This window comes from Varanus komodoensis, unplaced genomic scaffold (assembly GCF_004798865.1).
Source record: "Varanus komodoensis strain SLA01 unplaced genomic scaffold, ASM479886v1 scaffold15, whole genome shotgun sequence".
Classification (NCBI taxonomy): domain Eukaryota; kingdom Metazoa; phylum Chordata; class Lepidosauria; order Squamata; family Varanidae; genus Varanus; species Varanus komodoensis.
The window spans coordinates 26,267,376-26,295,226 of NW_025335440.1; the positions used below are offsets into that span (position 1 = coordinate 26,267,376).

Here is a 27,851-nt window from a genome sequence, read left to right on the forward strand (position 1 = left end):
TTCTCTATAAATATTTATTTGGATTTTCCCTACAGTACACTGTGGTTGGAAATCAAGTATGGACACACACTGTGGAGGTCTTCATAAATTACGCCCAGCACCTTGAATCAGGCTCAGAAGCTGTCAATGCAAATTAAATGTTTGGACCTTCTAGTTCCAGTTAGTAGTTTGCTGCCACATTTTGGACAAACTGCAACCTCTGAAACAAAAACAACAACAACAAAAAACCTGACACACACGTTTCCCTTGGATTAAACATAATAAAAATAATGTTTGCTATACAACTGCTATACTTTCATTACACCCCTAAATCAGCTGCCTTAGTCTGGCTAATAATAGGGCACACTGAATGAGGACCAAACTGGAATTATTCATTTCTCTTCCAACCCATAGTCAAAGCTTTCTGAGTAACTCCCATCACTTACCACCTCAAAATACAACATGTTAAATTACAATATGGAAATTTTAAGCTGCCGTATAAAACAAAAACAACTAAATAGAAACTTTAAAAAGTGCCAATGCAATTAAAAAAAACTAAACTCCCTGGTAAAATAAAAAGATCATGACACACACTTCCAAACCTGACTCTAACCTGAAAAGGAAACCTTCCACCAATATGGTATTTTATACTGGAGAAGATCAATAATACCTTTAGAGATGTTATGTAGTTATGCTTCAGTTTTTTCTTTATTTTGTGACATAAAACAGTTGCAATGTGGCATGGAGTGACTGGTAGATGTTCTTGTTATTTTTCTGTTGTTCCGCTTTGAGAAAGCATTAACAGGGCCATGGTGACTAAACTCTTGCAAATCTCATTCTGCAACTTTTCTTAGCTTCTTTAAATCTTAATAATATTATGATACTAGATGATAAGAAGAATGAGCAGAAAAATAAACCAACAAACACAAATAATCCATCAGTGCTACATGGGTTACAAATGCACTAAGAGAAATTAGTAACAATTTCGGTTAGGAGTGGGAACAATGTTAAAGATTTTACTTTCATTCAGAATGATTTTCTTAAGAAATGATTATCTCTAATGCTTTAACTTTTCTTTATAGGACCCAGAGTGTTTTATACTGTGAGGGGATGTTACACCGATTATCCATCCTTTTCATGAGCATTACTGAGAGAGAGAGAGAATTTTAAACAATAAAATCATACTAAATGGCATAAAATGAATTTCGTTTTTCTGCATTCCGGGGAAGCAGTTGTTTTAGATGTCTTAAAATAATACAGAATAGTGTTTAATGTAATATGAAATATATGGGCTTGGTATGGCCATCCTCTCTTATCTTTTAACTACTCTAATATTTTAAAAATTAAAAATTCGCTGCACATTGGGAAGACAACTTAAGCGTGCATCTTCACCCATTCCATCTCCATGCAAACGAGAACCCTGCGCAACTCTTCCATATGTTACAAAGAAAATTGTTTGCACAGCCCCGCATCCTTCCGTTGAATTATTCTACAGCCTATAGCAGCGAACCCCTTCGCCGGCTCTCCCTATCTCTTGCTGATTGGCTCTTCTAAGTGCTTGTCAGGTGACTTAGTCAAATCAGAGGCAGCCCAGTTCAGGCGCGTGTGAGATGTGTGTGTAGCTTCTTCGCTTTACTCTGAGCGTGATGTGAAGAGGGTGGGGCAAAGAGCAAACAAACAACCCGCTAGAACTCTTCTCTGATTCGACCGGTCTCTTGCTTGTCAGGGGCTGCTCCCAATGAGAATCATCCGTAGTCTCCGTGCCCTTCATTGAGTGTTACACACGAGCCTGAGCGGAAGGAGTGAGTCAGTAAAACAGAGGCAGCGGCAGGAGTGGGACGAAGAGCGCGCGGAGGCGGGTCAGTACGGTACCCATAAACAGGGAAATGAACAGGACGCCCCAGATACGGAGGAATAGATCGGTGGGGCGGGAATGCCGGCTGGGGGGGGGGCGTTGTGGGGCGGAATAGCCCGGCGGAAGTGACTGGGGCCTCCCGGCCGCGGGGCTCACGCACCGGCGTCAGTGCGTTTTCTGAGGAGGACTTGGAATGGGAGAGGGCGGCGCTGGCTCTGCTTGGCCCGTTTCCGGGGGGCGCTGCCCTCTCCCAAGTGGCGCTGCCGCCGCAACCGAACGGGCGGCGCTGGGCCTCGCTCGCCTCCCTCCGCCATCGCCTCCCCCTGCCCCTCGGGCATCCTTGAAGAGCATCGCCGCCTCTTTTTCTCCTCCAGGCCTGGCGGCCCAGAGTGTGACTGCCGCCGCCGCCGCCGGAGACCGCTTCCTCTCCTGCCTTTTGCCCCCCGCCCAGCCCATGTTCAAGGAAAGCGGGCTGGCCGCCGCCGCGCAGCCCTCGCTGCTGCCTCCTCGTCGCCCTTGCCGCCTTGTCTACACCGCCGGGAATCGCCTCTGTAATCGCCCAGCCAGAGAGCCGCCCCCGCTGCCGCCACCATGGCTGAATTAGGACAGGAGCTCGTCCACCTGGTGTGGGGCAAAAAACCTGGCTCTCAGGGCCTCGCAGATACCATCTTCTATCGCTGGGCGCAAGGTACCTCTCTCCTCCTCGTCGCCATCCCAGGCCGCCTCTTCTCTCAGATCTCCGCCTTCTATCCTTTCTCCATCTCCTTTTCTCATTTCACTTCGATCCCACATTTTTAAAGCACACACCCCAACTCCCTTCCCTCGAGTTATTTATCATGAAATAGCATGTATTAATATTGCCAAGTGAGTCATATGCCATATTAAAAATTGCATTCAAATGCCATATTAAAATACCAGTAAAAGCAATTTCAAGTAAACAACAAAGCAGATATACCTGTGTAAACCAGTTGCTGGGGAACCTGGGCAGAGAGCATACAGTGGCTCTGATGTCCTCCTTGTGGAATCCCTTGGGCATCTGGTTGGCCACTGTGTGAAGAGAATACTTGCTAGATGGACTCTTGGTCTGAGCAAGCAGGACTTTTCATGTCACTACTAAAAATGATTCAAAAACTACAACTCTACAAATAGCAGTAAGATGAAATCTCTATAGGTAATGTGTTCAGCTTACACTAGTTATTTCTGTGACCATTACTGAGGCCAATAGTGGCTCATAACAGGCCATAGTAATAGTGTACCTGGAATAGCAACTGTTCCTGTTTTTTTTATAGAGGCTCCTGCCCTGAAAGACAGCCTAGAAATACTTAAAGCTAAATGTGCAGTCCCATGCATTTTAGACAGGAAAAAAGCTTACAATTTTCAGCCAGTCAAAGAGCTGTAGGACTTTTTCAGACTAGGTTTGCACCTTTAACGTATGAGCATTGCTTAATGACAGAGAGGTAGATGCTAGCACTTTTGGAAATAATATGCCCCCTGGCCCCATTTCTGTATTGTGATTAGTGGTGTTCCTCTCCCCTTCCTATCTTTCTGGACTTGAAATCTCTCCATCCCACTTCTCCAGTTTTTTGCCAGGGCTGGAAGGGATCTATTTCTGCTAGAGAAAGTATAATCATAATAGAGTTTACATGACATTCTCTTACACTTGACCTCTGTATAATGTCTTTTTCACCAGGTAGTTAAGTCTGCAAGAATTGCTGGTATATTACTACTGGGAAGGATGTATCTTTGCTTCTTTTCCTGTTGATGTAATGGCCAAAAACATCTATTGATAGCTTCTACCAATGTTGCTAATTTCATTGTTTTTCATAAGAACTGTCCTACAATGTTGGCAGTGGTAGTATTTGGTCACATGGGTGAGTTAAGGGCTTTAGGCTCCCATCTGATCTAATAGTGGCTTGTTCTGTTGAGTTTCCTCAGTGTCTTCTTCTATGTTATGTTATCTAGTTAGCTTGTAAGAGGTGGAAAAATTGCTCGAATGACTCCATTATTATTATTATTTTGACTTCTTAGAACCACCCCCTTCAGTTGAGGATCTGATAGTCTTTCAGGGCAAACTTATCAAGAGGAGCATGAGTTGCCAAAGTTGAAGGTTCGCACTCATCCAGTGTAGAGTAGGAGGAGTAGTGGAGCTGATTTTTGCTCACACTGTTGCTGCTACTCTGCCTTTTTGCTAGATAGCTGTCTTTAAGCATCTCAGAACAGCCTCCCACAGGGGAAATGAATGACACTGCGGTGGCTTTAGGATGCTGCTGTATCCTGGCTTCCCTGATCTCTTCCCTGCCCCCAAAACACCCCCTTTAATGCCTCTTTGAGGTCTCTGTCCTGACTTTGTTGAGCATCTGGTATAGTTCTTTCTGCATCATCTGTAGGTGGTGGGGTGCGATCAAAGTTCCAGTTCACAGCTTCAAGGTTGGTGCACAGTCTTTGTTTTCAGAGCTGGGAATCTAAACTATCTTATGACCCTTTAGACAATGTCTTTTGACTGTAAGATCATTTTTTGCATGTCAGTTCAAATTCAAAGCATGTCAGTTCTGTTCTAAGTTTGGCCTTTGCTTATACAAGTGATGGAATAACATTCATGCCAGTGTCTTTTTGTTTCCTTTTGTTGGCACTATTTTATTTAAATTTTATATTGCCCAACAACAAAGCTACAACCAGAAAGTTAATATGTACTTGGCTGAAAGACTCTAACTTTGTACTGATTCCCAGAATGTTAATGCAAGCCACAAATAGCTTACTGGAGTATTTTGGAATAGAAACAACTAAGTACAAACCCTTGTCTAATACAGATAATACCTGGTTTGGGCAGGGTACTAAAAACTGGACTAACCTCAATGGCAACATTTTGGGTTGGTCTGTATTCCCTTCCAGACAAATAACATGGTGTCTCATCATGCTATTTTTCAGTTGAGTGATTTTGATAATACCTTTTTTCAGAAGCTATTGAGTGAACTGAAAACTGCTACATTTTGTGAACACTTCAGGATTTTGATGTTTAATCTATGTTCAGCTGCATCTGTACTGCATCTGTAATATCATAGGCTTAGTCAGCAGTGATATGGAGATCAGGGATATGGGGTTTCCAGAAAAAAATCCTATGCAGATTAAGGCATTTTGTATAGCATTATTTGATCAAAAAGAAATCCGTTTAGTGTGTTGGCTATTTAATTTGCTTGTTTTAAAGTTATTTTTCCTGTACACCACAAGTATTATTTTAAATGTAAAGATGACCCAAAGGTGTTGAAAGTTGCTGACACACTAATTCAGCCTTCCCCATCCTGATGCCCTCCAGATATGCTGGATTATAACTCCTAGCAGCCTTTGGTTAGTGTGGCGGTGTGAGGATGCTTGGCATTGTTTTATTTATTTATTTATATTTATTTATATTCTGTCCAATTACAACACATGAAAACACAATATAAAACTACAAACTTGGAAAAAATCATTAAAAGGTTATCATACAGACTTTGAAAACAAATTAAAGTACATATAAAAATAACAGTAGCCTGCAAAAATTAATTGGACAACCTCTCTAAGCAGCTAACAAAGTGTCTCTCTACAAACTAATTAAATGCCTTTCTTAAGTTGGCATGAAAACATGCTAAAGTTGGCCATAGTGTGGAGACTAGAAAGGCCTTATTGGGAAGGTCATTTTATAAGTGGGTAGAGTGCATCACTGAAAAGGCCCTTTTCTTTGTTGCCATCAACTTTGTTGCCTCTCTTTAAAAGTGGCAATCAGATGCAGGCCCTGAACTTGATCATAGTGTCCAGGTAGATTGCAGTCTGGAGAGAGACTCCATCAGATAGTGTGTCCCAAGCCATGTAGGGTTTTATAAATCAAAACCAGCACCTTGAATTGGGCTCAAGAGTATACAGGCAGCCAATGCAGGTGGGCCAGAATTGGTGTTATTTGATCTGACTGTCTGGTCCCTGTTATTAGCCTGTCTGCTACATTTTGCAGGGGCTGTGGCTTCTGAGCTGTCTTCAAGGGCAGATTAGAGATTATCAGAGCATAGATTACTGGCAACAGTCTTATCTCTAGATAAGGGTATAGCTGAGCCACCAGCCAAAACTGATAGAAGGCCCTCCAAGACACTGAAGCCTACTGGGCTTCAAATGACAAAAGAGGACTTCAAATGACAAAGGAGCACCCGTGCACTATAAACGTGTTTCTTCAAGAGGGGTGTGATGTTCTGAGCCCAACCCTTCCTTTTTTCCCCAGACCATACAGTCATTTACAACGCAGATCTTAAGGAATACGCCGGGGGGGGGGGGGGGGAGTCAATGCAACTCTAAAAGCCCTCTAGCAAAATGAATGATAGCCTCAGCTCATAAAGGGTGAATGTTGAATGCAAATGCAAACTGGGAACTTCTCCCCGATCCTTCCCTTTGATTCACTCCACCCTCAGGGTGGATCCCACTGGTGGAGAGTCAGCTGGCAATACTTATGCAAATCTTGCTCATCATGGGGTTAGGGACTGGGAAAGAGGATAGTTTTCCCTCCTCCCCTGAATCCTTCCTCTCCCATCTCTTCCAAAACATGTTTGCGCTCATGTCAGCTGGGAAACAACAAACTTGATGGAGCTTCAAAGGGTCCTGCTCTCCTTTGATCCTTTCACCCTCCCCTCCCCTCTTCCTTGGTGTCCTTCCCTTCAGAATCGAATAACACAGGCCCTTGAAAAGTCTGTGATGAGCCTGGCCCATCTCACAACACATGACCCCATCCAATCAGAGGAAGTGCTTGCTAAAAGCAGTCTCAGTCTTGTCCTGATTGAGCTTAAGTTTGTTAGCCCTTATCTAGTCCATTGTTGCAGCCAGGCACTAGTTGAGCTCATCTACAACCTCACCGAGTAAAAATGAAAAGGAGGAATAGAGCTGCATGTCATCAGTGTACAGACAACAGTGCACTCGAAACAGCAAAACCTTATTCAGCAGTTGTTGAGGTTGCATAGCATGGAGGACAAGGCCTACCCTGGAGGAGTTGTAGTTAAGTACATCTGATTTTACATCTGAGCAAGGCTGTACTAGTTAATTTTAGCAACCCAAAGAACTGTGTGTCAGATACTGACAACTGGTCATTTATCTTCATCCAAGTTCAGCTGAAATTGTTGCAGCATCTTCAGTTTTGTCATCAGTACTTATTTGTTCCTTTTCACATCGAGACATACATATCAATGACAAATATGTATTCTGTCACGCATTTCAGGAATAATCACCTGAAAAGAGTAACTGCTATTCTGAAACTACCAAGCTTGCCTAATGTTGTGCTTGCAGTTGTTACTAAATTTAAGAAATTGAGCTTTTCTGCAGAAAAGAAACAACTGTGTAATAATAAATAATTCCAAATGCAGCACCAACATGTGCAGCTGTTCTATCTACAGTGGACATGTTCACAGATACAGATGTATTAAAAGTCCCTGGCAGCTCTTAATATGGCAGTAATGTCAGGGTTGCCAGCCCTTGTTTGCTTTCAGGGTAGACCTGCTCTCTGTGCCTCCAGTTACATTGTTCCTTCCTTGTAGCTGCAGTTTCCAATTTTGGGAGCTACAGTTTCCTCTTAGTTCCTGTGTCTCAGAGGTCTGAATGTTGTGATCTTGCATCACATTTCTACTGTGCACATGCTTCGTTAGCATTCAAGGGCTGACACATGCTTTTGGCTGGCTATGCCATCTTTGGTGTCTATTCTCCCTTTACCTTATGTCATGTTACTTTGCCTGACATGCTTATTGATTTTTTGAGGATGTCTTGAGTGAGAGACCTTTTCAGATCTTGATGGTATATGGAAAAAGGGTTTGTCAGGAGCTGAAGGGTTACATAGGTCAATTTCTTTGTTTTGCAGGTCTGGGAATTGTGCTGATGTTTAAGAAGGCAAGGAGGGATTGTCTTCAGAAGAACACTGGTGTTTAGCTTAAATGGGATGCATATTTAGTGTGCTGAACATAGTGTGTGCACTGTTTTAGCTATGAAGCTCTGTTGACGATGCTAGAGAGTTTGCAGTACAACTAAGATTTTAGAGCAAGACTTCAAGCTGGTGTCTTGAATGTTAATAGTATCTTATGTGGGATGGATCTGATTGAAATCACTAGTCAGTAAGACTAGATATAAATCATGGTTTTCTGCATAATTTGCACACATGCCTGCCTTCCCCGTAGAGAGAAGAACTTCATTAAAATATTCCCAAACTGGATCTCTTTTATGGTCTGCTGCCATTACAGGTTTTCTCCTCCAGAGAAAGAATAATATGATAAACCTCAGGCTAGACACAAAAAAATTCAAAGACTTTTGAATTTTGTGGAGTATTCTGCTCAAAAGTTTTCACTTTGAGTTTTACTGCTTGCCCCTCCCTCCTCCCACTGAGCTCCTAATAATCTTCTTCTAGTCATGATTTTTTTAAAAAAACCTTAGCACTTAAGAGGTGGGGGGTGTACATAGGTTTGCAAAAGAACAATGGGATTAAGGTCTTTTTCTCAACTCTGCATGTTTATTTTATAACATTTTTGCTATGAAGAAGAGGCATGTGATCTCTGAAAACACAAATTCACAGCTTTGAGAACTGTAAAACTAAGCATCTGTGATGATATCTTCTAGATAGAAAAATTGCCCAATAATCTTGCAGATATCTCTGTGGAAGAGCATGCCATTGTGAGTGGATTAATGGAATTCATTTACCAAAAAAATTAAACATTACATGATTACACAGCCTCATGCTACATAAATAAAATTAATCGTTATTTCATGATGAATAACCTTTGAACTATAATGTATCTTAAATTGAAAATTATCTTTAGATGGATTTTTCCTTAAAGTATTTTATTAAAAACTAATTAAATTGTTAAAATCCACTGTTTTTTATTTTTTTAAAGTCATTGATTTTCATCCCCCCAATCTTATATTTATCCCTAAGAATGCCAGAATCATTTGCATGATCTGTAAAATTGCTGAAAGGCAATGACAGAAGAAAAAACCTAAAATGAAATGGATAGCCTGAGACATAATGAAGCTTTTAAAATGTTTGATAAACATTTAAAATGTCACTTTGCCAGCCATTCCAAGAAAGCCTTTTTTACTGAGGCAAATTGCAAACTTGGGTAACTATATTTCCACAGTTATCAGCATCTTTTGTGTTTGAAGAGTGTGAAGAAAAGTACCACTGTGAACTTCACACTGGCATTATCTGTGGATCTGACACATCATGTTTGCCCATGTGATCATGCACATGAGTTGTTACTTGTGCATAAAAGGATAGTGTGAAGTGGCCCTTGATGTTAAGATTTTTAGTGAAACCTGATAAGCACCTCTCCTACATATATACCACTCTTTCTGATTTTTAGTGAAACCTGATAAGCACCTCTCCTACATATATACCACTCTTTCTGAAGACGCTGTTCTTACCATCTGTTCTGTTAATTGAGTTAACATATTTTACTCTTCACTTTTCAGTCCACTGTCTTTGATTCTTGTTCGCTCTTGCTCTGATTCCGATGCAGCTGTCTCCTTCCTTTTTGCAGGCGATCTATTAGGTTAGAGTACAAGCTCTCAAGTTCTTTATGTTTGTATCTTCCCGAGTGTAGTTGGTGTAACTTCCTGAGGATATCAGTACAATTAAACACTATGAAAGAACCTGAGTAGTGTTGCCAGGGATTATTAAGATGATATGGAGAATATTTAAAATGGCACTCTGCAGTCTGATCCTGACAAGGATTCTGATGAGGTGACGCTTGGGTTTATTAAGTAACATTTCATTTTGAAAACTATTAACTCATAATTTTGGTTCCTCCTATTAGGGTTTGTGTTCAGTGAATCAGAATCTACTGCATTAGAACAATTTGAAGGAGGCCCTTGCGCGGTGATTGCACCTATTCAGGTAATACTACAGGAACTTGTTAAACTATATCTAATTGAAACATATTTTACTTGCTGTTTTTTTGGCTTGCTCGATAATTTAAAGTGCACACAATAGGCATTTGTATATTGGATGGGTTTACTCTAGGTGGCTGTGCTCCATGCACAGTAGTGTTGAGCTTGAAATTGGTATTTTTGGCTGTCATAGTTTTACATAAATCTACAACACTCATTTAATGCAGTATGCCAAAAATACCATGAAATACCTGGCTTAAATTAGTTGTAAAGACAAAACTAAGAAATTAGTTTTAAGTACAAGAAATTTCTCTGTTCCACCCGTTTCTGCAGCATGTGACTCCTAACAAAGTTAGCAGCTTTGATCCTCTCAGCCCAATAATTGGCCATCAAATGTTTCAGGCATTGTCCTCTCAAGAAAGAATTATATATATATGCGCGCATGAGGAAATAGATAATTGTTTGCATGTAATACTTAGTAGGTTATAATTTATTTAGCTGCCTTTCATCATTAAAGGGGTAAAAATCATATCTTTGTATGGGGGAAGTTCTTGAGTAATTGGGAATATATCTAATTTTTAAAAAGTAAGTTAAACTTATATTGAAAATTGAAACAGTTTGCACCACTGAAGAACCAATCATACATATCTGATATGTCAATATTATTTTTAATATAAGGCATTCCTTCTGAAGAAGCTTTTAACTTGTGAGAAATCTACCTGGAGACAATGTCAAGGTAACTACAAACCTACTTCCCCAGGAGGCTTTTGATACAGTACTTGCCAGCAAGTTATGCTGTGCTAACCTGTATTTCACTATTAAACATGATCAATTTTGAGTAATGCTCTACTGCAATATTTTGATAATTCATTTGTACAGTAATTGCATCATTTTCTGATGATTTCAGTGTAGATATTGAATACAAGTTTTACAGGGGTCAATAAGACAAACCAAATCTTGCAAATGAAATCATTGTGTAAATTAGGCAAGCATCAGAAATATTCCTGAATACATCTTATTCTGACTGGACAGTTTGTCCTACCATTTTTACAGAAACTTGGTTTTTCCCCTGTGTCTTGGGGCTGAAGAAAGAGGGCTAATACTTTTTGATCATTATATTAATTAGCACTGACAAGAGACACATGGAAATTTGGTGTCAAAAGTACTTTTCCCCATCATCCATAGCAGACTTCTCCAAAATTGTATGTAAATAGATTTTATTTTCTAGTGAATCCTCAGGGATCTGCCATACTTTTCACCTGATAAACACAAACAATACTGTGTCTAAGGTTGAATGAACTTGTATGTGGCATTGTAAACAAACCTGCAATATACATTGTACATATTTAATGTTAATATATTAAGACAAATTTCTCAAACTGAATTACTGGAATCTACAGGCATATTTCCTTTCCACATCATGCCTCCCTTGATCCTTTTTTTAAACTCAAATTATTATTCTGCTGTCCCATTCCTTTTGTCAGAAATGGGAGTATGAGTGAAGAGAGCAGCCTAGCTTCAGGTTGATAGACCAGCTGCAGCCCTATCTGGATGAGAATAGCCTAACATTAATAGTTGTGCAGCGGTAACCTTCGGTTTAGATGACAGCAATGCACTGTATGTTGGGCTACATGTGAAGATAGATTATAAACCACAGGTAGCACAGAATTCTGCAGCCAAGCTGTTGATCAGGCAGTGAGAACACAGAAACCCAATTCTGGCTTATTTGCACTGGTTGCCAGTTTGTTTCTAGACCAAATTCAGAGTTCTGCTTTTAACCTGTAAACCCTACATGGCTTGGAATGGTGGTATCTCAGGGATCTCCCTGTATGGACCTACACAGTAACTAAGACTTTTTTAGTGTGCCCCTCAAAGAGAAGCTATGGGTGGGGTGTCAGTTTAAGAACACACTGTTTCCATATCAAATGCTTCCTCCCAGGAAGCTTGTTTGGCACTTACATTCTAGTCTGACCCTACATTATAGTCTGACTCCCCTGGCTAGAGCTGGAGGGGTCAGACTAGATGGCCCAGGAGACCCCTTCTGATTCGCTCTGTTTCTATCTTTTTTGCAGCAGGCTTTTGGACATTACTTATTACTTATGACTGAATTTGTGGTCGTCACTTTTGTGGTTGTCTTCTAGGCTGTAAGGAAGAGATGTAGATTTGTGGATGAACAAGTTATACACTTTCAGATTAAGTTATAGAGTGTTTTTATTGTGCAGTGTTTTTAATTGTTTATATGATTTTTATTAATGAAGTTCAGTATTATGTATCTAAGTTGTCTAGAGACAGTTTTTTGTCATGGGAAACAATGCAATCATCATCCTCATCCTCATCTATGTGAACAAGACAGCTCAAATGCTGCCACCATCCCCCTCCTCCTCAGCCCAAAAAAAAAAAAAAGAAACCTACTTCCTGGTTTAAGCTAACTACATTATTGCATTCAGTCCAAACCAAACTGACTAGTTTAAACTATTGTTCGTTGAAAGAAGTCAAGATTATAAACTGAGGTTTGAACTTGGCTTGTTTCAGTAGACCATAATTTAAACTAACCACAATTTGGACCTGTGTAGACATGATAGACTGCTGTTAGTTTAAATCAAAGGATAGATGCTTCTATCTCCTAATCACTAGAAGAGGAGAAGAGAATGCAGGAGCCCGCATATTGTCCAGGTTTGCTGTAGCTATACACCATGGATGATGTCTAAAACAGGCTAGTGAGAGTTACATAACTGAAAGAGAGAGTGAGCCAAGATGAGGAAGTTATCTCCTTATGCTTACTTGTCTTCTTCCTTCCCTCAATACATGAATCGTCTAAAGACTTTGGACTGACAATTGAAGTGATAGGTAGCCATGGGTTTGTCTCAGAAACTGTTGGTTGCCAGTCTTATTAAGGTGACTTAAAGTTATTATGTTTATTAAGCAAAAACCCTAAGTTAGATGAAATAATAAATATTGCTCGATGTTTAGTGCCCTGTCAAAAATTTCACTTGTTCTGGCTTTGAATATTTCAGAGGAAGAGCAGAAGAATCTCCTTTGTCATACCTTAAGTGATATTCTGGAACTGGCTTGCTCTGATCATTCAGAATCATACTGCTTGGCAACATGGCAAAGAGGAAAAGCTGCTGAAGAAACTTCTAGTATTTCTGAGACCCCTGCTGAGTCAAGCCACCAAGAGGAGCAGCCCTGTAAGATATGTCTTGCATAAACACAATTCCAAGCAATGCTTTGCATTTTTGTAACATTATTTATTCTGTAATTTTAATGTATTGCAGATAACCTTGTCTTCTATCCCACTTCATTTATTCTGGTATTTAAAAAAGTTAGACACCATTACCCACTGATTTTGAAATCCCCTGGATCTAAATAGTCGATAAGCATTCTTAAATCAACTGTTGCAACTCAGTATATGGTATCAAGGAACCAAATATTAGGGATGCGGTGGTTGGATTGAAACCTTTTGATTGAGCAATGATTTGGGCAGCTTTATTGAAGAAAAATGGGTTAAAAGACATTGCGCAAGTTGAAGGTATCAAGCATGAACTTGAAAGAGGGATTCCCCTGCTTCCTGGATCTCTCTCCCTCTACTGCTACTTCTTGTGCATGATAGAATTCCTCTTCTAGATGGTGTATGCTATAATTGATCTATAGGTGGGATAGAAATGCAATGGAATAAGAATACCATGAAAATTCAGAAGTGTTTATTTTGTAAATTAATATCTTTTAATTTTGATAAAATTCATAGGTGAGAATTCTGAGTTTACTTCCATTGGTGGAAGCATTCCTTGAATAGATCACTCACAAGACACTTCCGGCAGCAGGACAGGAGAAATTAGATTCATTATCTTCCCATGCACTCCTACATAAATCTTCTCTAGAGGTTTATAAACGATCAATAATGATCCAGGACGCTTGAGAGGAAGGAGTGAATCAGCAAAAACTGCTTCTCACCCCACTTGCACTGAAGATAGAGGAAGGCAATTGATTTTATTGAATTGTTTTTGTGGTGTCTATAATTTATAGGAGTTACATTTCATCAACTTTTGTTCCATCTTTCCCTTCAGTCATACAGATTGGCAATGAGTAGGGAGGGATTTGTCAATGATCCTTTACTGTAATTAGTGTTAATCTGATAACCTTTTCAGAATGTTTGCCTTGAAATAAGCAGATCCTATTTTAATTTATATCTACAAATACAATGAAAAAATTAAAAAAAATCTTACACATACACTTTATTAACACATCAGTGCTGACCAAAATATTATTGACTTGCACATATTTCTGATACCTGAATCCTGAGAAACTGCAGTGACCTTTTAGAAAAGTACCATTGTGGGTAATTTATGGTAAAAAAGCCATATTCATCATACTGTTACTAGTATGCATGTGTGCTGACCACATTATCCTGGCACATCATGATTTGTACTTTTCTACCTTAATTTAGGCTGCAGTGGAATGACCACATAGCTAATAAATAATGGTAACATGCACATGCAGTCTCTGTCAGGTCTAAGTACCTCTGAAAAGCCTGAGTTTTTAGAATGGCAGATAAGCAATTTCTGTTACATATAGTGCTGGAATATTGTTACTTCAGAGAGTGACCATTATATAAGATTTTTTCTAGCCAGAATTAATATACCAGACTCTTGCATGAAATGTCTGTTAATGTTAGTACATCATTCTATGTAAGTTGTTATGATGGAGCTATATAAGGCATCTTGTCTTGGAACATTGCATCCTAGTGTTAATACCATATATTAAATAATGTACTTCTATTTTGTGGGTAGTTATTGGTTGTAACAACAAATACTAATGATACTTATTCTAAGAGTATCATCTGTGTTGAGATACAGGCAGAGCAATCCTGTTAGCTTCTACAGGGCCATAGCGTTTTTCAGAGTCCCCACTCTGATGTCAGAAAAGAGCTCTGACATCGGAGTTGGGACTCCACACTCAAAATGCTCTTGAAATGAACTGCACCTGCCACTTCCCCAACATTGTAAATACTGTTGTATTTGGCAGAATTGAAGTAACAGCAATTACTGCTTGACCAGCATTTATGCAAACTTTGAAAAAAATGAGCAAGTGAGAAAACGTGTATTTTATATTTCAGTACGCATATACCCCCCCTCCCTTTAACTGTTTAAACATATCGTTTTCCCATGGGAAAATGTTTTCCCATCGTTTTCTGGATATCTTCTGATAGCCAGTGTATAGGTTCAGGGCAGGGATGCTCATGATATTGGAGACGGGTTGAACTGTGTGAACCTCCTTCCCCTTTCAAACATGGAACCTCTTCATATATAAAGGGGCTTCTATATTTTCAAAATGGCTGACAGCTACACTGCAATACTTCTGTGACATGTAGTTGTAAATATATACAAAGAGAGAGATTCTAGTCACACAAATAGAATCTCAAAAAAGCAATATAATTGGCATTAAATTGAGTAAAGTAGGGATTTAAATTGAGATAAACTGAATAATGACATGAAGTATTCCACACTGGAATTTCTAATTGTTCCCTACTGATGACATCCCTCAACATTGCCCCAGTGTCCTTCAAAAGTTTGGTACTCCTTAAAACAATCTGGCAAATTCTTCATGAGGTATATGGGCCAGAAAGAAGCAGCCTTTGCCTTCCCAATTCATATGACTCAAATCAATACAAAGAGAGGCTCCCATGGTTAATAGCTCATGACAAGGGGTAATATTTTTATATCAGTTGTATAACTTGTGGTTTTTTCCTCCTTCCCCAAAAGGACAGAAATAACAAAAGGGATATGCTGGAAAGCCAGTGATTATTCTTTATGATGTAAACAAATGTAATTGTGTTTCTTATTCTAGGAGTGCATACTCTATAAAATATGTCCATGTTCTCTGTTGGTACTGCAAAACCAAATGTTAAGAGTTGGTAAAGCTTGTTCTTTATGCAAATCTGACTTTGTACTCATTTCTTTTTTGTACTAATGAACCAGGCTACTGTCACCTACTGTTAACTTCTGTTTCACACAAGACTCTTATTTCAGTAGTATTGGTGTTCCACTCCATATTTCATCTCTTAAGATATTGTTCCTGCCATTCCACTCAGTTCAGCAATGTGGAATTGGCAACAATAACTGGTCCACAGATTGCCAGTGCAAAGTGTACTTGTTTCATCTGCTTTATGGTGTGCACACCTATGACTTGTTTGCCATTCATTAACTGTAATAGTGCAAGTTCACAGGTTCAGAGACCTCTTCATATCATTGTTCCCTCAGCCTATTTTGCTTGTATTTTTGGAAATGTTATTGGATGCAGTGGGCACATGTTCTTTAGAGCACTTTTCATTAAGGCCTATGGTCAGTGTCTAGTCACTGTTCCAAAATAAGCATCTGTTATAGCTTCATGTAATATTTAACCTCCCCAGTCTGTGTTTTTAATAAGTACAATTTCAGTTGAATTAGTACAGAGTTTTTTTTCCACCAAAGATTAAATAAAATTAGGCTGGTTTTAAGGTGTTCTTGTCATGGAATTTGAATTGCAGAAGCTGCACTTATCCCCCCCACCCCCCGGTAGTCAGAGTTGGAATTCTACTTACTAAAGTAGGATTTCACTGATTTCTTGGACATTTAACTCAGTTGTTTGATGCAATAAATTTTTATGGAGAACTAAATGTTAAATTCCTTATTCTCAGTGCAATAGTTATCCTAACTCATATCCTGTTAGTACAATAGTGACTGACCAGGCATCAGTCAGGAGTGAGGAATGTTTCTTTCAAAATATGAGGAAAATGTGATAGAAAATCTGAACCTGGGAAAGCACTAAATGCTGTATTTTTTCTACTGTTGGGTTATCTAACACACACTTGAGTCAGATAGTTTGAAATAGAAAGCATTGCTTAAAATGTACATGCTTCTAGTTCATTGTTTTGCACAAAAACGTGTTGAGAGAAGTGGATTGAAAATACAGCTTTCTTACACTAGTTCTGCTTTGAAATCCAGATAACTGTGCTCATTTGTCCCTTAGAAAATTGACAGCAGTGTGTTCAGTATGCTTGCGCTTGGTGATCTCTCTGCTGTGGTTGTCACAATTCATGCAAAACAGATCCTGGAAGTTTTCAAGACTATTGAACTTTTAACAGTTTGCTAGGCTTGGCAATGATGGTTTGGTTTGCACATTACACTAATACTTTAAAAAAAATAAAGAGTTGTTATGATCAAGGCCACCTTGATCATGAAAATTCAAAATCAGCTAAACAAACCATGGACCTTCTAGCCATGATTTATTTAGCATCATGCATGAACCAGGAACTGTGGCTTGTCCCTTTCAAGCAGTCTCTCTCCCTGTCATGTGACAGGGAGAGATACATGTTAGAGCTCCTAGTTTTGCACATGGAAGCACCAGCAGGCTTCTCCATTCATGATTACCCACAACTTGAAAAATTACGTGTTGTGCAAACCTGGCCATTGAGTCTAATTGCTTTTGCATTCAGTCACTTATATGAGAGAGACCTAGATAGGTTTCATTAAATTGGCTTGTACCATGTAACTGTGGAAGTGGAAGCTGGTCCATAAGATAGTGGGGGCTGGAGTTAAATTATGAAAGGCTTGAAAGTATTCTAGCTTGCTGTGTGTTTCTTGTGTCACTTTTTGCCATGTGTAGTGCTGAAAAGTGTCTCTTGTGTATAGCTGCCTTGGCTGTCGAAGAGCTTGGCTTTGAGCGATTTCATGCATTAATTCAGTAAGTAACATGTTGGAACACTTAAAATACACTATCTTGTAGTCCCAATGAACAACATTTATTTAAGGTATTAGCCTAATACTGTTCATCTTCATGTGACTGAACAGCAAGGTTAAAACTAACCTATAAATAGGCTCAAGCAGATTATTTGGTATTTAAATATCAAAAACAAATGTGACAACTTGTAACTTGATTTTGTGGAAGCCTTAATGCAGGAGGGGGGTTTTTGTTTTTGTTTCAGCATCAGCTTAGAGTTGTTTTATAGTGGAGCATCTAAGGTGGTCCTGAATATAAAACTGTCCTCTGGAACATATATATTAATAAATGTTAGCAAGCATTTATGTGGAAATATTTCTGAACTTGAATCACTCTTTCCAGATGCTGAAGAGCTAGTTAAGGATTGGGAAATACCCAGACACACACCTAGCAACCAAGGATGCCCACATTGAGGCTAAGGTTTACTTTACCATCTCCCCTACTAACCAGTCTCTGATGTGAGAAACTTCTGAGTGACAAGTCTCAGTACCAGTAGGGATGGGGCACCGGAACTTTACACTATAATTAAACATGCTGGGTGGTGATGGAAGGGGACATCATATAAGCACAGTAGGAACTGAGCAGCCTTCTGTGCCAACAGTTTTTAATCAGTCAATAGGCTTGATAATCTTTATTCAAAACTAATTGTAAAATTGATTATATTTTATCAGAGGAGATGCTGTAACAGCATGTCTTTTTCACTGAAAACAATATTTAGGCTTAAATTTACTGAAATGTGGTAGTGGTTTAAAAGAAATACCAGTTTTCCAAGTAAAATCCCTTCAGGTGAGAAATTTCAGTCAGGCTTCTAAAATTCTGACCCACGCTGCCATAGTGAAACTGTAATATTTTGTACTTCTTGTAACCATTGTTTTTCTCCAGTAGAGAAGGGCTGCTAATTGTGTTCAAAATGTAATAATAACCACCAAGTCCTGAAGCCTGCAGCATGCAGTAACATCTTATATTACTATGCATGCTGTTCTTAGTTTTCAAATACAAAATTACTGCAATCACTGTCAAATTCCGGTGCAATGTCTAATTGTCTTTTCTTTTTAATCTTCAGCAAGCAATCATTCACAAGTCTTCCTGATTTTAAGGATGCCGTTTGGAATCACTATTCAATCTGGACAAACAAATTTGGCGTGTTGCTTTTTCTGTATTCTGTGATACTGACCAAGGTGTGTATTTCTTAAAGTATGTTTACTTAAACCAGTTGTGAACAAGATTTGGGAAGCATAAGATGAATGAAAGAACAAACTGGAATCTGTAAAATGACTTGGTAAATTTGTAGCAGTTAGGCTTCTAAGATTGAAGTTCTGAGGCCTCTGGCATTTTCTAGGGGGCTATAGTATTCTTACAACCTACAGTCTTACATCTGGAACTCTAAAGCTTTGCCTTCCACTCTCCCACAACAGCTGAAAGAGAAGGAAATGCTCTGGCTCCATTCACCCCAGGTCCCAAATGGGCCTTGGAGGAGGTGAAAGGGACATGCTGAGGGGAGGTGAGAAAGCTGGAACTATGGAGCTATACCAGTTCCAATTAGCATCCCAGTCTCTTTCCCTCCCGTTCCTTGGTGCTAAATCTAGATGGCAAAGGACAGCTGCCTAGAGAAAATCAGGGTGTAATGCATGGCGGCCACAGCAGAGGTTGCCACCACACTTCTCTTGCCATTGGATGCAAGCACCAAGTTATTTATTTTACTGTTCTTTAAGTCACACAATAACTGAAGTTCTCTGGGCAGTGTACAATACGTTAAAACATTTCTTTTGCTACACTGTGAGTTTAAACCTCTGTTAGATTCTGTCCCCACATGACTCCACATAGAAATGACTATTTTGGAAGTGAAAAACCAAAGTTTAAAGATTGGTTTTTACTTTGCCAATCTGGCTGTATGGTTACCGCTATTTAGCATGTAAAAATGTTGTTCATTTTTTCACCAGAGCTTTCTCAATCCTACAAGCAAGAAGATGGAGGAAAATAAGTTTATTCTTGAAAAAAATTCTAATAGTTCTGTTAAATTACTAGAAAGGTGATACTTCCCTATGGGATTTTTCAGTGTGGGGTGGAAGGGGGAAACAAAAAGGCCTGTTTTTTCTGACTCATCCACATGGCCACATGTTTTTGCTTGAAGCAATGAAAGGTGTAAATCCAGCTGCTCTCTGTCAACTTAGCCTTTTACATTTCCCACAGGTCAGTTTAATTTTACATTTATTTTCAGTAGTCTGTGTTCAGACTTTTAATACTGGTAAATGATCATTTGCTTTTCACCATGGGAAGAGTGAATATAGGACACACTTTGTTATTGGCAATTAAATTATTTTATTGAAATAAATTAGTATAAGTGGAGGGCATGGTAATGGGTAAAAATTATTTCTTCGCCAGAATGTGTGGTCAGTTTCCCAATAAACTTACCAGAAAATATTGCTATTTTAGGGCATTGAGAATATTAAAAATGAAATTGAAGATTCAACTGAACCACTGATAGATCCTGTTTATGGTCATGGAAGGTAAGCTCTTGTTGGCCTTATGCTTTCTCTGAAGTACTTGGCTCTGAACAAATGGTACTTTAGAAATACATATCTTGCAGTTATTAAATGTAAAGAAATTGATTAATATTACTTGATGTATCTTTATCATCTCATTGGGAGGCTCCTTGCAGTTGCTGCATAGGTTGGATTGTATCAAATTGTGTTCAGTGTACTGTGCCTAAAATACATTTCAGTAACCTAATCATAGTATCACATGAATGCTTTTCCTACAAAAAAAGAAAGCATAATTTATTTGCATATTTAAAATTGTGTTTTCTTCCTATTAAGCCAAAGCTTAATTAATCTCCTGTTGACTGGGCATGCAGTATCTAATGTCTGGGATGGAGACAGAGAATGCTCAGGAATGAGTAAGTTTATATTTGATTTGTCTTGTTATAATGTGACATGAAGTGTTTGTATACAAAATACTTTGTTTGTCTTTGTTTTAAGTTCAAATGGTATACAAAGTTACCATTGTATACCATTGCAAAGTTATGGTATACAAGCGAAATGTTTGGCTTTATAGGAATGCTTGTACGTCTCTTTATGCTTATTGCCAGCATACTGTATTTGCTTATCAGTACAATTTATTTCAAACTTGTTGTTGTTGTCATTTAATTATTTATTAAATTGCTGTCCCACCCATTAGCCAAGATGACTCTCTGAGTGGGTTACAAAATATATAATATAATAACTACATATACAATAAAATGAATAATATTAAGTTGGGAGAGCCAGTGTGGTGTAGTGGTTAACAGCATGGGACTGGGACTCAGACGATCTGGGTTCTAGTCCCCACTCAGCCATGGAGCCAACTGGGTGACTTTGGGCCAGTCACAGACTCTCAGCCCAACCTACCTCACAGGGTGGTTGTTGTGGGGATAAGATGGAGGGGGAGAATGATGTAAGCTGCCTTGAGCCCTTTGTAGGAAAAAGGCAGGATAGAAATAGAAAAATAAATAAATACACTACCACAGTAAAATAGCAACAATAAAAGCATAGAAAAATACAGAAAAACCCCACAATAATCTCAATTAATTTAAACCAAAGGGTGATGGCAGAGTAGCATCAAAATGCAATAAATACCATGACATCTTTTAAAATTAGTTCAGGGCTCTTCTTCATGTTCCATCTGTAGGAAAGGTGCATTATGCATGTCCAAAAGAGAAAGCCGCCTCTGGGGTGGTGATGCCCTGAAATATCCTCCCAAGGGAGATATTCCTGTTGCTGTTATTTTTTTTCAGTTCCAGGTTATAATCTTCATAAGTTAAGGTATTTTAAATATATTATCATCTATTTGAATACCATTCTTCTCATTTGTATTGCATCATTGCCCATTGGTTTATATTTAATTGTATTGGAGATTTCAGGCTTTTATGTGTACCACCTTGAAATTGTTTCTTGTTGAAGGAAGAGTTTATTAAGTCTATAGATAAATAAACTTATTTTAGTTACCACAAGATGGCAGTAGGCCCTAAAGAAGAAAACTTGAGGATTTTAGTGGGGCTGGGGCTGTTCCTCCAAATCTATCGCACAGTGACAAAAGTCCTTTCGCAATTTACATATTAATGTATAAAATGTGTTTACATCCCATTGATAAGTATTTTGAAATAAGGTTGTTGGTGGTTTAATGCTACCAAACTATTGTGCCAATTCATGCACAAGAAACCTAACATATCTGTATTTGGATCTAAGTTTATGCCCTTATCAGAATGCAAAATAAGGACATGCAAACTGTTCACTAATCTAATCCACATTTCCATTTTTTAAACATATTTCCTCCCAACAAGTGTTTATGCTTCATACGTTACCATATATAGCAATTGGTTGCTAGTGAAAGAGTAGCTTATGATTAGGAAACTTGAAAATGTAACAACCTAACTTGCTTTTGTTTTTGGGAAAGGATCCTAGGTAACAACTGGGTGGGTGTAATTTGTATAACATGGATATTGGCTCCTTTAAGGATGTTTCCATCAGACACAGCACAGTAATGTATTTCTAGGGGGGAAAGTGGCTTAGAGACAACTTGCATGCTGCATACACATATATGTAAGGAAGCTCTGCTGGCCTCTTCCTGAAAGTGAGAAACAGCTGAAGGGCACTATAAGGGGCCTGGCTAATCTTTTCTCTGTCAAACTGCTTACCTGCTGCTGATTGGTCCCTTCCCAAAATTATTCTCTTGCAGTGTTTCAGGCTCATGTCACCAGCTTTTCATTATTTTAAAGACAATGACTATGGGGTTACATAGTTTACCCCTAAACTACAAACTGAAACAAGACAGTCAGCAGAACAGGCAATGGAGTACTCCAGAAGTGGGCTCACAGATGGTTTAACCATAGTGTGAAGCCAGGATGCAGCTGACAAATTCCTTAGTTCATTTTACTGATTTGTAATACATACCTCCTAGATGAGTGATGGCAAATCTTTTAGAGACTGACCATGCCCAAACGGCAACCCAAAATCCACTTATCTATCACAAAATGCCAAAACTGCAATCAAACCTGAATACTGAGGTTTAAGTTTGGGAAAAAACAACTCACACCCAGTTCAATGGCGAGTTTGAAAAAGCCTTCCTTGAGTAGCTTTTTCTGTACTGCTCATCATTTCTGCCCATTCTAAACACATTCCAACCATCAAAATCATACCAGGGCACCTTGTTTTTCTAGCCCTAACCTCAGTGATGGTGAACCTTTTAGAGACTGAGTGTCAAAACTGCAACCCAAAATCCACTTATTTATCGCAAAGTGCCAAAACTGCAATCAAACCTGAATACTGAGGTTTAAGTTTGGGAAAAAACAACTCACACCCAGTTCAGTGGCGAGTTTGAAAAAGCCTTCCTTGAGTAGCTTTTTCTGCACTGCTCATCATTTCTGCCCATTCTAAACACATTCCAACCATCAAAATCATGCCAGGACACCTCATTTTTCTAACCCTGCCCTGGTGCACACCCCTAACTCTAATACAGGGCTAAAGTTCCATTGAAGAGAGGGCAATTTTGAAAAAGCCTTCCTTGAGTAGCTTTTTCTGCACTGCTCATCATTTCTGCCCATTCTAAACACATTCCAACCATCAAAATCATACCAGGGCACCTTGTTTTTCTAGCCCTAACCTCAGTGATGGTGAACCTTTTAGAGACTGAGTGTCAAAACTGCAACCCAAAATCCACTTATTTATCGCAAAGTGCCAACACTGCAATCAAACCTGAAAACTGAGATTTTAGTTTAGAATAAACAACTCACAGCCAGTCCAAATATATACATATCCTTGGCAGTGCACTGACCGGCCATGCGAAAGCTCGGACGAGTCGCCGCTAATGAGTTGCAGCTCGTGACATCATCGCCTGGTGCCACTTCTCCTTTCTGAGCATGTGCATGACCCCTGTGTGTGCTGTTATCCAATTATCGGCTGCTGGGGCAACTTCGCTCACGTGCCAACAGAGAGGACACTGTGTCCCTGCTGTGGCATGCATGCCATAGGTTTGCCACCACTGTCCTAGATGCAGAGGTAAACTGTCTTTGGCTGGAACACACCTAAGTAGCAGTATCTTATCTCTGCTGCTTCAAGATAACATTGACTAAAGTTTGAAAACTTTGGCTCTGTCTTGGAATGTCTTGCTAGTGATGAAGTAGCCACATGTACCATTTGGGTCCTCTGCTCGAGTTTCTACAGTTAATCCTTGAAGTTTTTTTTTAGACTGCTCCTAAGTTTCTTTTATTGTACAATCACACTGCCTCATTTTCCTTTTGTAACCTTCCTGTGTTTTCCCTCCGGTTTTTCTGTCCATACTTTAAGAAAAGATGGAATAGCTGCACAATTTCTTTTGATTGATAGCACTAACAACCTTTGATAGTCCTATGTGCCATTAGGTTTTTTCCACATCCAGGCTACATATCTGGCTCCTTTCTTGAGGTATTACTTGCCTCTCCTTTGTAGAATCTAAATAAATAGCCTAGCAACTCATGTGGTTGGTATGTTTACAAATATTGCTGAGGAGTTTGCCTAGGGTTAAGTGCACAGATTTTTAGCAGCTCTTCAGTATGTTACCAGCAGGTTCCTGAGTTGTTTATAAGAATTTGCACCAAGTCTGCATGTTCATTTTTCTTCAGAAGGTTACTTTTACAGTACATCTTTTGACAAAAATTAGCAGCTCATTTTACCTGTGTATTTTCTGTGCAGTGCACAAATTGAATATGGAAAGAAAAAAGCCGTTAAGAAAGCCTTTTAGCTTTTCAACATTGTTTCTGAATTCATTGTGTATTTGCCTACATTTGTCTTTGTAAAAAAAAAGCTTATTAACAAAGGAAGAAATACTGTTTCATGTTATATTTGGTTTTCTCATTGGGCACTTTCCAACCCACCCAATCACTCATAGAGCCCTACACCACTTCCACAGGCAGCCAACCTTGCCTCTTCTACTGTGCAGGTGGCCACTGCTGCTTGCGTAATGGTCATTTAGAGCTTTTGAGGGAAAGCCTCCAACATGAATGCACAAACAATTCATATCTAAAAGGGAACAGGTTTGCAGAGCTTCCATATTGGATAGTATCCAATGGCTGATCACCACTGGATCTGGCTAAAAGGATGATTTATTTCAACCATACTATTCTTCTACGTTTTGTACTTTCCTTGTCACTTGAGTTGTAGACCAAAATGTCAAGGCATGTTAAGTAATAGAAAGGAGTATGAATGAGACTTACAGTCTGATATAATTTTGTTTTCTTCAGAACTTCTTGGAATACACAAACAAACAACTGTTGGTTTTCTGACACTAATGGAATCTCTCAGATACTGTAAGGTAGGCTTTTAAAAGTTCCTCATGTAAAACTCTGGAAGATGTTTGACTCAAGGAATAAATTGCTATGAAGACATTGTATTTGGGCCACTCTTTGCACTGCTGAAGAGTTAAGACAGAGATATTAGAGCAACTTCATGGTTAATTACAAAAGGGCATTTGAAATATACCTTATTCTTTGCCTCTCAAACTGGATACAAGAGCGTATTCTAAAGAGTGGGCACTGCTTAATTTATTTTAGTATTTATTTCAAGCTTGGTCAGCTGTGTTACTCTGTCTGTCTTTGTCTATGATGAGAAGATCAAGAGAAATACCTCATTGAATGGAAATGTAACTTTAGAAATATGTCATTGAACAAAGCTGCCTTTGTAGCTTTTGTCTCAAGGTATCTTGATCTGATTCAGTGTTTACTGCAAAACACATACATTACTGTGTCTGTAAGATCTGTGATACTACCTGAAGAATGCCTCATTTTACGAATACAGCGGTTGGCTACGGTATTCCATGGTAATTTGTAGGGACTACTGTAGAGAACAAGTAGTACAGCTTGGTTTGCAGTGAGTAAGGCATCTTAAAGGGTGGGAATTTCTGTTGCTTTAGCCCAGAACATCATTTTATTGTCTCCTTTAGCTGAAAAAGCATTTTCTCTATACCCTTTTAACTCTCCACCAACATTCAAACACTGAACCAACCTACTCTAAGAAGTAACATCTTCTTAGAAATATCATGTAAGATGATAAATATGCACATATTAGACCCATTTATCACAGATGCACACTTTATTTTATCATTTGGAAAAACAATAATTTTTGAACCCTACTCTTAGCAACTATGGCTAGTAGATTCTTGGAGTTCTGAGTTGCTTGTCTTTGTGGTTGGCATTGAAAGCATGACCTTCATTCCAAGGTCATGACCCTGGTTTTCTTCCATCATTTCTTCCATCCTGGTTTTCTTCTTTAAAAGAAGTGTTTATATCACTGAGGTGGCCAAATTACAATTGTGGAGAAATTGCAACTGTGTGCTATGATGTCTCATAAAACTGAAAGGATGCAAACAAAGCATCCAGTGCCTGGAGCATAAAGTTTTGGAGTCTTGTGTAGCTAACCGTCCCCAGTCCTTCATTGTTCCTTTCAGACTGCTCTCCCCACACATAAGAACGCATGTGTATGCAAATATAACCTGACTTCTGGAATGCAAAATATGCTAGAAAGCTAACTACACACACACACCTGAATATTTGATGCAGACTACTCTGAGCTCTACTTAAACCTTGGCATTTTAGAGCAGTTCACATTGTGCTCCTTTATGATTTTCCTGGGTACTTTATTGGTTTTTCTTTTTAGGTTGGCTCCTATTTGAAATCCCCAAAGTTCCCTATTTGGATTCTTGGCAGTGAAACTCATCTCACAGTCTTCTTTGCCAAGGTAGATTCCTTTCTTTTTATTTCTGCACCCTAGGCCAAATATTAAAGTCTTATGGTTGAATCTTTGGTAGAGTAGTTTTAAATGAAATGATACTGAAGGTTTTAAAGTATGTTATTAGCACTGCAAGTTGTACAAAAGATATTCCTTTAAAAGTACTGGAATTCTAAAAAAAATTCTGTGAAACAACTGGCTACTATAGCAGTAAGCATCTCAAAACTCATCTTCAGGGGCTTGTTCCTCTGTGTGGCTAGGTATCAAATCCCAAAGAACTTTATATTTCTCCTTGAATAAAACCATTCCCATACACGGATACTTGTGCAAAGTTATGCATAAGCATGGTAATCCATGAGTTCTCAAGTATGCAAGCAGTTGAAACAGTGGGATTTTTTTTCAACTGGTTCAAGTAATGTAAATCAAAATGAGAGGCCTGCTGATATCTGTATTTCATTGGTCTTGGATGAGTGGTAGGTGCTGAATTTGTCTCCTGTATATATTGCTCAGCATTATTTAAAACTTGCCTGGACTGAAATCAGTTCAGCTGTATCCATCACAACCAACATCTAGATGAGTATGAAACTGCAGGATTCGGGTAGACTTAGAAGTGAGCATGAATAGGCAGAAAGCATGGAAAACTAGGTGGCTGGGGAACAAGGACACTAGACATTTCTAAAAGCGAACTCTAAGCAAGAAGGAATTGGCTCGTGTTGCTTCAGGGATTATTTTCAGTGGTGCAGATTTCACACACTTGTAGTCACCAAGAATGGATGTGGCATTTCCAGGCCTTGCTAGCAAATCTAAGAACATTGTTATAAGCACATGGGACTCTGTAATTAACTGTAACATGGCAGTTTGTGTTTCTGAGTCTGCCTCTAAACTCCAATATCATTTATTAAGTTGCACTTCCTGCAAAAGAGAATTAGGTCAGCAAGCAACACGGCTTTTGCTTTACTTATTGCAGCACTCATAATGTTCTTTTCCAATTAACTTTGCCAGTGTGTAGGCTGTAAATATGGTGGGCTGAAGGGTCGCTGTTCATGAATGAATGTAAACCATGGCAGTGTAATTGTATATACCCTTAGGTTGTAGAACAAATTATTTCCTTTTGGATTAAAATGAAAATCTATCCTCCATCTGTTTTCCTTCAATATTTTAGCAGTTAAAAACAGCATAGCAGCAAAATGTTTTGCCTTTTATGTAGGTGTGGATATGTGTTTGAAATACAAATATTTTTAAAGTGTGGGAAATGATATTTTATAAATATTCTGTCTTCAGATTATATCCTCTTATTTTTCTAACACGGTTCTATGCTCACAGCAACAGTGGAACCTAAGGATTTAGAACACATAAAATTCCATGCGTTTATCATCAGTAATGATTCTATACATGATTTGTTTTATGCCTAACTTAAGAAGGTATTCATTTGTGATATTATCTAGTGCTTTGCAAACTTCTTATCATAAACTTTAAAAAAAAATAAATCAATAAATGACTACAGTTTTAAAATAGGCCTTATTTGTGAGGTTAGATACTTCCATAATTCAAAACCTAGAATGAAATGTGTTACATATGAATTAGCAGTGACTAAATATTATGTAGAATCTATGAGCTTAAACAAGGGTTGATCTACTGAAATGGAAAAAAAA

At 38.7% G+C, this 27,851-nt stretch overlaps 1 protein-coding gene across 1 annotated transcript in view; it reads left to right on the forward strand.

The window, feature by feature from the left end:
• Positions 1-2,234: 2,234 nt before the first annotated feature.
• MINDY3 (MINDY lysine 48 deubiquitinase 3) overlaps positions 2,235-27,851 on the forward strand; it is a 40,624-nt gene continuing 15,007 nt past the window's right edge. The window contains exons 1-10 of the mRNA XM_044424753.1: positions 2,235-2,522; positions 9,637-9,716; positions 10,388-10,445; positions 12,724-12,897; positions 17,377-17,428; positions 18,528-18,642; positions 19,898-19,971; positions 20,281-20,360; positions 24,717-24,787; positions 26,128-26,208. Of these exons, the coding sequence (XP_044280688.1) occupies positions 2,426-2,522; positions 9,637-9,716; positions 10,388-10,445; positions 12,724-12,897; positions 17,377-17,428; positions 18,528-18,642; positions 19,898-19,971; positions 20,281-20,360; positions 24,717-24,787; positions 26,128-26,208 (882 nt within the window). The 5' untranslated portion in view covers positions 2,235-2,425. The remainder of the gene's footprint in view (positions 2,523-9,636; positions 9,717-10,387; positions 10,446-12,723; positions 12,898-17,376; positions 17,429-18,527; positions 18,643-19,897; positions 19,972-20,280; positions 20,361-24,716; positions 24,788-26,127; positions 26,209-27,851) is intronic.